At 60.2% G+C, this 12,401-nt stretch overlaps 1 protein-coding gene across 8 annotated transcripts in view; it reads right to left on the reverse strand.

Moving 5' to 3' along the window:
* Window positions 1-12,401, reverse strand: part of DRC11L (dynein regulatory complex subunit 11 like) — a 153,073-nt gene that overhangs the window by 54,335 nt on the left and 86,337 nt on the right. For 6 of the 8 annotated variants that reach the window (XR_012644119.1, XM_074985411.1, XM_074985408.1 and 3 more), the window contains 2 exons: window positions 8,188-8,307; window positions 2,716-2,904 (listed from right to left, as the gene is read on the reverse strand). Coding sequence is in view for 7 of the 8 variants with exons in the window: in XM_074985408.1 (XP_074841509.1) it covers window positions 2,716-2,904; window positions 8,188-8,307 (309 nt within the window). In the remaining variant the exon portion in view is untranslated. Of the gene's footprint in view, window positions 1-2,715; window positions 2,905-8,187; window positions 8,308-11,452; window positions 11,498-12,401 lie in introns of those variants that run through there. The other 2 variants (XM_074985412.1, XM_074985410.1) reach the window with 2 other exon arrangements.

Raw genomic sequence — 12,401 nt, forward strand, 5'->3', positions numbered from 1 at the left:
GTGTCAGTGCTGCCGCCTGCACGCACTCTCAGCTTCCTGCACAGGAACGCAGGGGGCGGGGAGCTTTAAGGGGCCGCTGCATGCGGCTACCATAGAGCTCAGGGGCTGGAGAGAGCATCTCTCAACCCCTCAGCTGATGGCCACCATGGCGGACTCCGCTCTTTCGATGTTGCGGGACGCGGATCGGCTACACGTGCCCTACTTCAACGTTCAACGTCGAAGTAGGGCGCTATTCCCATCCCCTGATGGGGATAGCGACTTCGATGTCTCACTGCCTTACGTCGATTTCAACTTCGAAATAGCACTCGCCATGTGTAGACGTGGCGGGAGCTATTTCGAAGTTGGCGTGGCTACTTCGAAGTAGCCGGCACGTGTAGACGCGGCTCATGTGAAACAACTACTAAGTAATGGGCTATTCAGTCAAGCAGAGAAAAGTCTAACACCATCCAATGGCTGAACACTGAAGCTGGACAATTTCAGACTGGAAATAAGCTGTACATTTTTGACAGCAACATACTTAACCACTGGAACAGGGCTGTCATGTATTCTCCACCACGGATACAGTTTTAAACCAAGATGGGATTTTTTTCTAAACAAGCTGCTCTAGGAATTGTTTGCAGGAGGTGTCTGGCTGGTGTTCACAGGATGTCAGACTAGGTGATCACAATGACATCCCTGAGTTCTGGAGCTGAGTGCAAGGCTCAATAGTTGGACTCCCAGGTGCAAATGGTCTTTGTGCCAAGAGGTTGGATCTGAAAGGTGTGTGGTACTTGTGGGGAACTGTGCTGCAGAGATACAGAGGTTAGGAATTGTTGTTGGTCCCAGTAGCCAGAATCATCCAGGGACTCAAGAACATGAGTGTCTCCCAAATTATGGGAGTGTGTGGCCTGCTGGCATAATGGGTGCATGCTTTGTTGGATGGCAGTCTGGGTCAGGATTGCATCCATGGGTTGCTACTGTCTCTTTCTTTTTTCCAAGCTTTTCTTTGCCAGTCTAATTAGGAGGGCTTTGAACTAGTTTCAAAGGAGGCAAGTGGCAGATGTCCATAGGCAAGCATAGAAAAGGCAACCTTAACAGAAGGTTAGATGTTGGTGGGGATAATGGAAAAGTACAATAGGATCATATGAGAACAAGAAGGAAATCAGTGAAGGAGATCACTCAATATTGTAAATGTTTATAAGCAAATGCAAGGAATATGGAGAATAAGCAGAAAGAACTAGAAGTATTAGTACACAAGCTAAATTGTGACTTAGCATGAGAGAGACTTGGTGAGATAAAGCTCATGACTGGAATTTTGACAGAGAAGGGGGATCACTTGTTCCAGAATGGTAGGCAGGGGAAAAAGGGAAGTGGTGTTGCATTCTATAGAAAGATTATCTACACTTGTTCTGAAGTGCAGAAGGAGACGAGAGACAGCTGAAAGATACTGGGTGAAGATAAAAAGAGGGGAAACAGGAGTAGTATCCTGTTAGGAGGTCTGCCATAGACTAGCAAATGTGAACGAGGAGGTGGATGAAGCATTTCTAGAAATACCAGAAATGCCCAACCCCAAAGACCTAGAAGCAAGGGGGACTTGAACTTGCTTGTTGGAAAAGTAATAAGGGGAAAGGCCACATTTTATGTCAGTTCTCGGAACACTGGGGTTGGGGGGGGAAGGTGCAGGGGAAGGGGAATAACATTTTGTTTCAGAAAGTGGAGGAAGTGACCAGGTGAATAGCCCTTTTAGACGTGATTTTGACTATAAGGGAGCAATTGGCTGCTTGGTGATCCTGAGCACTGGCCCATAACTCCAGCTTTATCCAGCAACCCCGGGCAACAGTGGTTGCTATGAACACAGTGTGGTGGGAGGTGTGGGGAGCCCCATCTCTGTGCAATGAGGGGGAAGGAATGGCACTTCTGATGCGACACCTCGCTCTGCTCTCTGCCCTGTCCCCTCACAATGTGTTAACTATCTTAAATTCCCCATACAGCCTGAACTGGCTGTTTGTGCCTCCTGACCCCTGGAACAATGGACACAAGCAAGGACCTGGGGATTCAAACACAGGGCCTCTAGCACTGCTGCCCCCAAGACCCCTCACTCCCCACACTGCAGAATGAACCCCCAGACCCAGTGGCCTGGCCAGGGCACTATTGGCCTGGAACATTGTGCTGCCTGACCAACCCACTCAGTTCAGCGTGGCAAAGGGCTGCACATCAGAGTCAGGCAGAACCCTGGGCTGTGCTGCTGGGGGCAGCTGCACCCTGCTCTAATATAGCCCTTATGCTGCCTACGAGTATCCCCAGGAGAGATGTCCAAGAAATGACAAGTCCCAAGGGCCAAGCTGTGGCTGCTGGAAGAACCAGGGCATGGAGAGTAGGGACCCACACACACAGGAACAAGGAGACTGCTCTGCTTTGGGCACCTGGCCATGCAGTGCTCTGCACTGGACCAGCTTTGCTCCAGAGAGTGTTCTCAGGCAGTACAAGAGAGCCATCCCCAGGGCACAGGAAGAACAGCAGCAACCAGGCATTTTTTAGCTCCACCCCCAACCCACTCCACCCATGGGCTCACTCTCAGAACTGGGACTGACACAGAAACGTGGCAAGGGCCCAGAAGAGAGAAATGCGATTCACAAGGCAGGGGAGAGAGCAGTTCCCATCCTACCTCCGGCATCACCTGAAGCTCCATGCCTGCTGGGTGTCCTGTGCCCCCACCACCATGCGCTGGTCTCTTACCTTCTGGATGCAGATAGCAGCCTGCTCACGGTCAAGCTCCTTCGCTCCACTCTCCCGTGCCCGTCTCGCCCGCTCCTCATCCCGCCGGATCTCCCGCATGAACGTGGCACGCAGGCACCCCTGGCGCATCCGCTCCGCCATCTGCACTGCCTGCACAGCCTCTCCCTGCAGCATGGCAGGACGGGGCGGCTGTGGGAGAGGGGCACAATGATTGCTGGGTCCCAGGCCACCATCCATCCCACACAAGCCCCAGACAGGGGGCCAGGGAGAACAGAGCCCGCACGCCCCACGGCCAGCCCCAGCCAGGGAGAACAGAGCCCGCACGCCCCACAGCCAGCCCCAGCCAGGGAGAACAGAGCCCGCACACCCCACGGCCAGCCCCAGCCAGTGAGAACGGAGCCCGCACGCCCCACAGCCAGCCCCAGCCAGGGAGAACAGAGCCCGCACACCCCACGGCCAGCCCCAGCCAATGAGAACAGAGCCCGCGCCCCCCACGGCCAGCCCCAGCCAGGGAGAACAGAGCCCGCGCACCCCACGGCCAGCCCCAGCCAGGGAGAACAGAGCCCGCGCCCCCCACGGCCAGCCCCAGCCAGGGAGAACAGAGCCCGCGCCTCCTAAGGCCAGCCCCAGCCAGGGAGAACAGAGCCCGCACACCCCACGGCCAGCCCCAGCCAGGGAGAACAGAGCCCGCGCACCCCACGGCCAGCCCCAGCCAGTGAAAACAGAGCCCGCGCCCCCCACGGCCAGCCCCAGCCAGGGAGAACAGAGCCCGCACACCCCACGGCCAGCCCCAGCCAGTGAGAACAGAGCCCGCGCCCCCCACGGCCAGCCCCAGCCAGGGAGAACAGAGCCTGCGCACCCCACGGCCAGCGCCAGCCAGGGAGAACAGAGCCCGCGCCCCCCACGGCCAGCCCCAGCCAGGGAGAACAGAGCCCGCGCACCCCACGGCCAGCCCCAGCCAGGGAGAACAGAGCCCGCACACCCCACGGCCAGCCCCAGCCAGGGACAACAGAGCCCGCGCACCCCACGGCCAGCCCCAGCCAGGGAGAACAGAGCCCGCGCACCCCACGGCCAGCCCCAGCCAGGGAGAACAGAGCCCGCGCACCCCACGGCCAGCCCCAGCCAGGGAGAACAGAGCCCGCGCACCCCACGGCCAGCCCCAGCCAGGGAGAACAGAGCCCGCGCACCCCACGGCCAGCCCCACCCAGGGAGAACAGAGCCCGCGCCCCCCACGGCCAGCCCCAGCCAGGGAGAACAGAGCCCGTGCACCCCACGGCCAGTCCCAGCCAGGGAGAACAGAGCCCGCGCACCCCACGGCCAGCCCCAGCCAGGGAGAACAGAGCCCGCGCACCCCACGGCCAGCCCCAGCCAGGGAGAACAGAGCCCGCGCACCCCACGGCCAGCCCCAGAGAGGGAGAACAGAGCCCGCACACCCCACGGCCAGCCCCAGACAGGGAGAACAGAGCCCGCGCCCCCCACGGCCAGCCCCAGCCAGGGAAAACAGAGCCCATGCCCCCCACGGCCAGCCTCAGCCAGGGAGAACAGAGCCCGCACACCCCACAGCCAGCACCAGACAGGGAAAACAGAGCCCGCATCCCCCACGGCCAGCCCCAGCCAGGGAAAACAGAGCCCGCACCCCCCGCGGCCAGCCTCAGCCAGGGAGAACAGAGCCCGCACACCCCACGGCCAGCCCCAGCCAGGGAGAACGGAGCCCGCGCCCCCCATGGCCAGCCCCAGCCAGGGAAAACAGAGCCTGCACCCCCCACAGCCAGGGAGAACAGAGCCCGAGCCCCCCACGGCCAGCCCCAGCCAGGGAGAACAGAGCCCGCGCCCCCCACGGCCAGCCCCAGCCAGGGAAAACAGAGCCTGCACCCCCCAGAGCCAGCCTCAGCCAGGAAGAACAGAGCCCACACCCCCCACGGCCAGCCCCAGCTAGGGAGAACAGAGCCCGCGCCCCCCACGGCCAGCCCCAGCCAGGGAGAACAGAGCCCGCGCCCCCCACGGCCAGCCCCAGCCAGGGAGAACAGAGCCCGCGCCCCCCACAGCCAGCCTCAGCCAGGGAGAACAGAGCCCGCGCCCTCCACGGCCAGCCCCAGCCAGGGAGAATAGAGCCCGCACCCCACGGCCAGCCCCAGCCAGGGAGAACAGAGCCCGCGCCCCCCACGGCCAGCCCCAGCCAGGGAGAACAGAGCCCGCGCCCCCCACGGCCAGCCTCAGCCAGGGAGAACAGAGCCCGCGCCTCCCACGGCCAGCCCCAGCCAGGGAGAACAGAGCCCGCGCCCCCCACGGCCAGCCCCAGCCAGGGAGAACAGAGCCCGCGCCCCCCACGGCCAGCCCCAGCCAGGGAAAACAGAGCCCGCACCCCCCGCGGCCAGCCTCAGCCAGGGAGAACAGAGCCCGCACACCCCACGGCCAGCCCCAGCCAGGGAGAACAGAGCCCGCGCCCCCCACGGCCAGCCCCAGCCAGGGAGAACAGAGCCCGCGCCCCCCACGGCCAGCCCCAGCCAGGGAAAACAGAGCCCGCACCCCCCGCGGCCAGCCTCAGCCAGGGAGAACAGAGCCCGCACACCCCACGGCCAGCCCCAGCCAGGGAAAACAGAGCCTGCACCCCCCACAGCCAGCCTCAGCCAGGGAAAACAGAGCCCGCACCCCCCACGGCCAGCCCCAGCCAGGGAGAACAGAGCCCGCGCACCCCACGGCCAGCCTCAGCCAGGGAAAACAGAGCCTGCACCCCCCACAGCCAGCCTCAGCCAGGGAGAACAGAGCCCGCACCCCCCACGGCCAGCCCCAGCCAGGGAGAACAGAGCCCGCGCACCCCACGGCCAGCCCCAGCCAGGGAGAACAGAGCCCGCGCCCCCCACGGCCAGCCCCAGCCAGGGAGAACAGAGCCCGCGCACCCCACGGCCAGACCCAGCCAGGGAGAACAGAGCCCGCACCTCCCACGACCAGCCCCAGCAAGGGAAAACAGAGCCCGTACACCCCACGGCCAGCCCCAGTCAGGGAAAACAGAGCCCGCGCCCCCCACGGCCAGCCCCAGCCAGGGAAAACAGAGCCCATGCCCCCCACGGCCAGCCTCAGCCAGGGAGAACAGAGCCCGCACACCCCACAGCCAGCACCAGACAGGGAAAACAGAGCCCGCATCCCCCACGGCCAGCCCCAGCCAGGGAAAACAGAGCCCGCACCCCCCGCGGCCAGCCTCAGCCAGGGAGAACAGAGCCCGCACACCCCACGGCCAGCCCCAGTCAGGGAGAACGGAGCCCGCGCCCCCCATGGCCAGCCCCAGCCAGGGAAAACAGAGCCTGCACCCCCCACAGCCAGGGAGAACAGAGCCCGAGCCCCCCACGGCCAGCCCCAGCCAGGGAGAACAGAGCCCGCGCCCCCCACGGCCAGCCCCAGCCAGGGAAAACAGAGCCTGCACCCCCCAGAGCCAGCCTCAGCCAGGAAGAACAGAGCCCACACCCCCCACGGCCAGCCCCAGCTAGGGAGAACAGAGCCCGCGCCCCCCACGGCCAGCCCCAGCCAGGGAGAACAGAGCCCGCGCCCCCCACGGCCAGCCCCAGCCAGGGAGAACAGAGCCTGCGCCCCCCACAGCCAGCCTCAGCCAGGGAGAACAGAGCCCGCGCCCTCCACGGCCAGCCCCAGCCAGGGAGAATAGAGCCCGCACCCCACGGCCAGCCCCAGCCAGGGAGAACAGAGCCCGCGCCCCCCACGGCCAGCCCCAGCCAGGGAGAACAGAGCCCGCGCCCCCCACGGCCAGCCTCAGCCAGGGAGAACAGAGCCCGCGCCTCCCACGGCCAGCCCCAGCCAGGGAGAACAGAGCCCGCGCCCCCCACGGCCAGCCTCAGCCAGGGAGAACAGAGCCTGCACCCCCCACGGCCAGCCTCAGCCAGGGAGAACAGAGCCCGCGCCTCCCACGGCCAGCCGCAGCCAGGGAGAACAGAGCCCGCGCCCCCCATGGCCAGCCCCAGCCAGGGAGAACAGAGCCCGCGCCCCCCACGGCCAGCCTCAGCCAGGGAGAACAGAGCCCGCGCCCCCCACGGCCAGCCTCAGCCAGGGAGAACAGAGCCCGCGCCCCCCACGGCCAGCCCCAGCCAGGGAGAACAGAGCCCGCGCCCCCCACGGCCAGCCCCAGCCAGGGAAAACAGAGCCCGCACCCCCCGCGGCCAGCCTCAGCCAGGGAGAACAGAGCCCGCACACCCCACGGCCAGCCCCAGCCAGGGAAAACAGAGCCTGCACCCCCCACAGCCAGCCTCAGCCAGGGAAAACAGAGCCCGCACCCCCCACGGCCAGCCCCAGCCAGGGAGAACAGAGCCCGCGCACCCCACGGCCAGCCTCAGCCAGGGAAAACAGAGCCTGCACCCCCCACAGCCAGCCTCAGCCAGGGAGAACAGAGCCCGCACCCCCCACGGCCAGCCCCAGCCAGGGAGAACAGAGCCCGCGCCCCCCACGGCCAGCCCCAGCCAGGGAGAACAGAGCCCGCGCCCCCCACGGCCAGCCCCAGCCAGGGAGAACAGAGCGCTCGCCCCCCACGGCCAGCCCCAGCCAGTGAGAACAGAGCCCGCGCCTCCCACGGCCAGCCCCAGCCAGGGAGAACAGAGCCCGCGCACCCCACGGCCAGACCCAGCCAGGGAGAACAGAGCCCGCGCACCCCACGGCCAGCCCCAGACAGGGAGAACAGAGCCCGCGCCCCCCACGGCCAGCCCCAGCCAGGGAGAACAGAGCCTGCACCCCCCACAGCCAGGGAGAACAGAGCCCGCACCCCCACGGCCAGCCCCAGCCAGGAAGAACAGAGCCCGCACCCCCTACGGCCAGCCTCAGCCAGGGAAAACAGAGCCCACACCTCCCACGGCCAGCCCCAGCAAGGGAGAACAGAGCCCGCGCCCCCCACAGCCAGCCCCAGCCAGGGAGAACAGAGCCCGCACCCCCACGGCCAGCCCCAGCCAGGGAGAACAGAGCCCGCACCCCCTACGGCCAGCCTCAGCCAGGGAAAACAGAGCCCGCACCTCCCACGGCCAGCCCCAGCAAGGGAGAACAGAGCCCGCGCCCCCCACAGCCAGCCCCAGCCAGGGAGAACAGAGCCCGCGCCCCCCACAGCCAGCCGCAGCCAGGGAGAACAGAGCCCGCACACCCCATTGCTAGAGCCCTGCACAGATTCAAAATTGTTATCCACATCTGCAAAAATGATTCCTGGCTGTACCTACCCAGGGACATAGAGGGGAGTCCTAAATGCTGTCCTGAACCCCCAGCTCCCATTCCACCATGAGCTCTGTCCTGCACGCTCTTCTGCACCGCCCACCCTCTGCCCTGGCACAGTGCCATCCCCTCACTTCCCACATATCCCCTCGGGTCTAGCACAGCCCTGCAGGCCAACCCCCTCATGAACCCTGTGCTTCAAGCGCTTGGTGGGAGTCTCCTTGACAGAGAACGGGGCATGGACTGTTGTCACTGTTATGGGCAGCCACAAGCACTCACCCCAGGAGGCACACTGGGTTCCACCCGAGTCAGGATCTTAGACAGCACCTGCTGACGCTCCTTCAGGGCCTTGGCTCTCTGGTTCACAAAGTACTTGGGAATGGGCACCTCCATGTCAGCCTGAGGGGAGAGCACAGGAGTTCTCCCTTTAGTGTCCTCAGCTCCTGCCTGTAGAGCCCTGTGCCATGGCCCTTGCATCGCCCCTCCCCTCCCAGCTGCTCCCTCTTGCAGATGTTGCCACTGAAAACCCAGTTTTGCCCCAGCGCTGTAGTGTGATGAGTAATGCGATGGCAGCATGTTCTGGAGCTCATCGGGCCCTGGTCCAGCCTACTGGCACCACTCAGACTTCTTCTCCCTCCCGTCCCAGGTCTGGCCGGGAAAAGGAGAGCAAAGAGCCCCGCAGCGCAACGCAACTCTGCTCTCTACACCCCTCCTGAACAACGGGCACAGGATGCACCTCACACCCCAAGTACCCCCAGAGCTGCCCCCCCCAACCCAGGAAGCAAGAGAGGACCCCATCACAGCACCTCAGTCTGAGATAAGGGCCTGAAGAGCCCCAGGAGCAGCTGAGCTGATGGGGGCCTGAGGGGACAAGATGAGTTGCTGGGCACAGGATGAGAACATGGGAAGGTGGGAGTTCCTGCAGAAGGAGATAAAATCACCTGATTCAAAACACTGGGGAGAGCAGGCAACACTGTCTGAGGGATCCAGTTACCAACGAGACAAATACATCATCACATATATTTTTAAGTCTCATGAAAAGCAGACTTTGACTCCTTCAGGAACCTGATGGGCAGAATCCCCTGGGATGCTCCCATGAAGGGAAAAGGAGTCCAGGAAAAGTGGCAATATTTTAATGAAACCCTACTGAAGGCGCAGAAAGAAACCGTCCTGATGCACAGCAAGAAAAGTAAATATGGTAGGACCAGACTGGCTTACTGGGGAAATCCTTGGAAAACTTAGACACAAAAAAGGAGCTTACAAAAAGTGGAAACTGGGACAGATGTCTAGGGAGGGGTATAAACGTGCAGCTCAAGAATGTAGGGCAGTTATGAGAAAGGTGAAAGCGCAACTGGAATTGCGACTTGCGAGGCATGTGAAGGATAACAAGAAAAGTTTCTACAGGCACGTTAGCAAGAAGAAGGTGATCAGAGAGGGCGTGGGGCCCCTCCTGGATGAGGGAGGTAACCCAGTAACAGATGATGTAGGGAAAGCTGAAGTACTTAATGCTTTCTTTGCCTCTGTCTTCACAGACAAGGACAGCTCCCGGACTAATGCGAAAAGTGATGCATTGTGGGATGAGGATGGACAGCCTTTGTTGGGGAAAGAACAGGTTAGGAGCTATCTAAAAAAGCTAAACATACATATATCCATGGGCCCAGAACTAATTCATCCGAGGGTTCTGAGGGAGTTGGTGTATGTCATTGACGAGCCCTTGACTATTATCTTTGAAAAGTCATGGAGATCAGGAGAGATCCCGGATGACTGGAAAAAGGCAGATGTAGTGCCCATCTTTAAAAAAGGGAAGAAGGATGATCCAGGGAACTATAGGCCGGTCAGTCTTACATCAGTCCCTGGAAAAATCATGGAGGGGCTCCTCAAGGAAGTCATTTTGAGGCACTTGGGGGAGGGGAAAGTGATCAGGAATAGGCCGCATGGATTCATGAAGGACAAGTCATGCCTGACCAATCTGATTAGTTTCTACGATGAGCTAACTGGCTCTGTGGATAGGGGAAAATCAATGGATGTGATTTATCTTGACTTTAGCAAAGCTTTTGATACAGTCTCCCACAATATTCTTGTCAACAAGTTAAAGGAATCTGGATTGGATAAATGGACGGTAAGATGGATAGAAAGCTGGCTAGAAGGTCAGGCCCAGCGGGTAGTGATCAACGGCTCAGTGTCGGGATGGTGGTCAGTTTCTAGTGGAGTGCCGCAAGGTTCAGTTCTGGGTCCTGTTCTGTTCAACATATTTATCAATGACCTGGATGAGGGGTTGGATTGCACCCTCAGCAAGTTTGCGGACGACACTAAGCTAGGGGAAGAGGTAGATACGCTGGAGGGTAGGGATAGAGTCCTGAGTGACTTAGACAAATTGGAAGACTGGGCTGCAAGAAATCTGATGAGGTTCAATAAGGACAAGTGCAGAGTCCTGCACTTGGGCCAGAAGAATCCCAAGCATTGTTACGGGCTGGGGTCCGACTGGCTCAGTAGTAGTTCTGCAGAAAAGGACCTGGGAGTTGTAGTGGATGAGAAGCTGGACATGAGTCAACAGTGTGCTGTTGTAGCCAAGAAAGCTAATGGCATATTAGGTTGCATCAAGGGGAGCGGTGCCAGTAGATCCAGAGAAGTGATTATTCCTCTTCATTCGGCTTTGGTGAGGCCGCATCTGGAGTACTGTGTCCAGTTCTGGGCCCCCAATTATAGGAATGATGTGGATACACTGGACAGGGTCCAGCAGAGGGCGACCAAAATAATTAGGGGGCTGGAGCATATGACTTACAAAGAAAGGTTGAGGGAATTGGGACTGTTAAGTCTGCAGAAGAGAAGACTGAGGGGGGACTTGATAACAGCCTTCAACTTACTGAAGGGAGGTTGCAAAGAGGCTGGAGAGAGGCTGTTCACAGTGGTCACGGATGGCAGAACACGGAACAATGGTCTCAAGTTGCGGTTGGGAAGGTCCAGGTTGAACATTAAGAAAAACTTTTTCACTAGGAGGCTGGTGAAGTGTTGGAATGTTCTACCCAGGGAAGTAGTGGAGTCTCCATCCCTGGAGGTGTTTAAGTCTCGCCTTGACAAAGCCCTGGCTGGGCTAATCTGATGGGTTTGGCCCTGACTAGGGCAGGGGGCTGAACCTGATGGCTTTTTTAGGTATCTTCCAGCTCTATTGTTCTATGATTCTATGACTTTTGGTCTCTTGCAGGCAGGCGGCAATATTGCAAACCACCAGGAACAAGGAAAGGAACACGTACAAGTTCAAGACAGAAAAGCCCAGTCAGGTCCTGCATTGGCCCTCTCCACTGTTCTGCTCCCTCAGCAGGACCAGGTCCACAGACACATAGAAAAGGACAGCCTGCATACTGCCCCAGGATGGAGAACTCTGAGCACAGCCCTCACAAACCCCCCACCGACCTGCTGCCCTTTCCTCACAGCTTCCGTCTCCCAGACCAGTCTTGCTTTGCTTCTCTGGGTCCTCTCACCCTGCTCCCCAGCCACTTCCCAGCTCATGACTGCAGAGAGTAAACCAGAAGTGTAGTAAACTCACGCCCTCTGGGTACTCTGCTGCTTTCCTCTCCAATCTGGTCCTGACTTTCCGCACAAGCCCACGATGGAGGGCGTTTTACCCCATGACAGCATTCCATCCCACAGCCATAGCAGCCCAGTCATATGCTCCTTCTGAGAGGGCAGTGTGATGGCCCTGCCTCTCAGCATGCCGAGGAGTCAAGGAGGAATTCTTCAGGGGAGCCAGAAGTACTGGGAAATTGTCAAAAACAAGAAACCCTGGAGGTGATAGCCAGCAGTTGTCCCCATTGCACAGCTGAGCTGTTACATGAGCTTCGTAAGGACACTCAGAAATCTGCTGAGGTACTTCAGCTGGCACACGCTGGGAAACAGAGCAGCAACCTTCAGCCTTAACCAGGTCCCTCCCATGCCTTAGCTTTTGGCTACATTTAAACCTGGCCACAAACGATCAACAGACCCAAGCACAGACCCAAGAAACCCAAGCATGGCCCATCCACCTCACCCACTCCCTATGCACCAAACATTCCCTCTCATTTGTGTTCTCCAGGAACATCCCAGCGACTTTGTCCTCCTCAGCTCCAGCCCTGTCCTCACTGTGGTCAGCCTTAATTCTATGTTTTCTTCCTGGTGTAATATTATGTGGGGGGGAGGTGTTCTGGGCACAGCTGAGAAAACCAGTCCTGGGTAAATTGCTTAAAACCAAGCCACTTGCAGCCCAGACTGGGATTTCCTGCTCACTAAGGCAAATCCAACCAGCCAACAAAAGTACCTCTGCCAGCCCCACTGGCCAGTCAGAAGCTACACAAGCAAACCCACAGATTCTCCAGCTGCTCCTAATGCCCACACCAGCAGCTCCCTTACTCAGGCGAGAGGTTCTTAAAGCCTATTTCAACAATTCCACACAAATTCTTCCAGGCCCCAAAGGGTCCAGCCACATTACCAGGTCTATATATAATTAGATCTTACCCAAA

Source organism: Carettochelys insculpta, chromosome 2 (genome assembly GCF_033958435.1).
Source record: "Carettochelys insculpta isolate YL-2023 chromosome 2, ASM3395843v1, whole genome shotgun sequence".
NCBI lineage: Eukaryota > Metazoa > Chordata > Testudines > Carettochelyidae > Carettochelys > Carettochelys insculpta.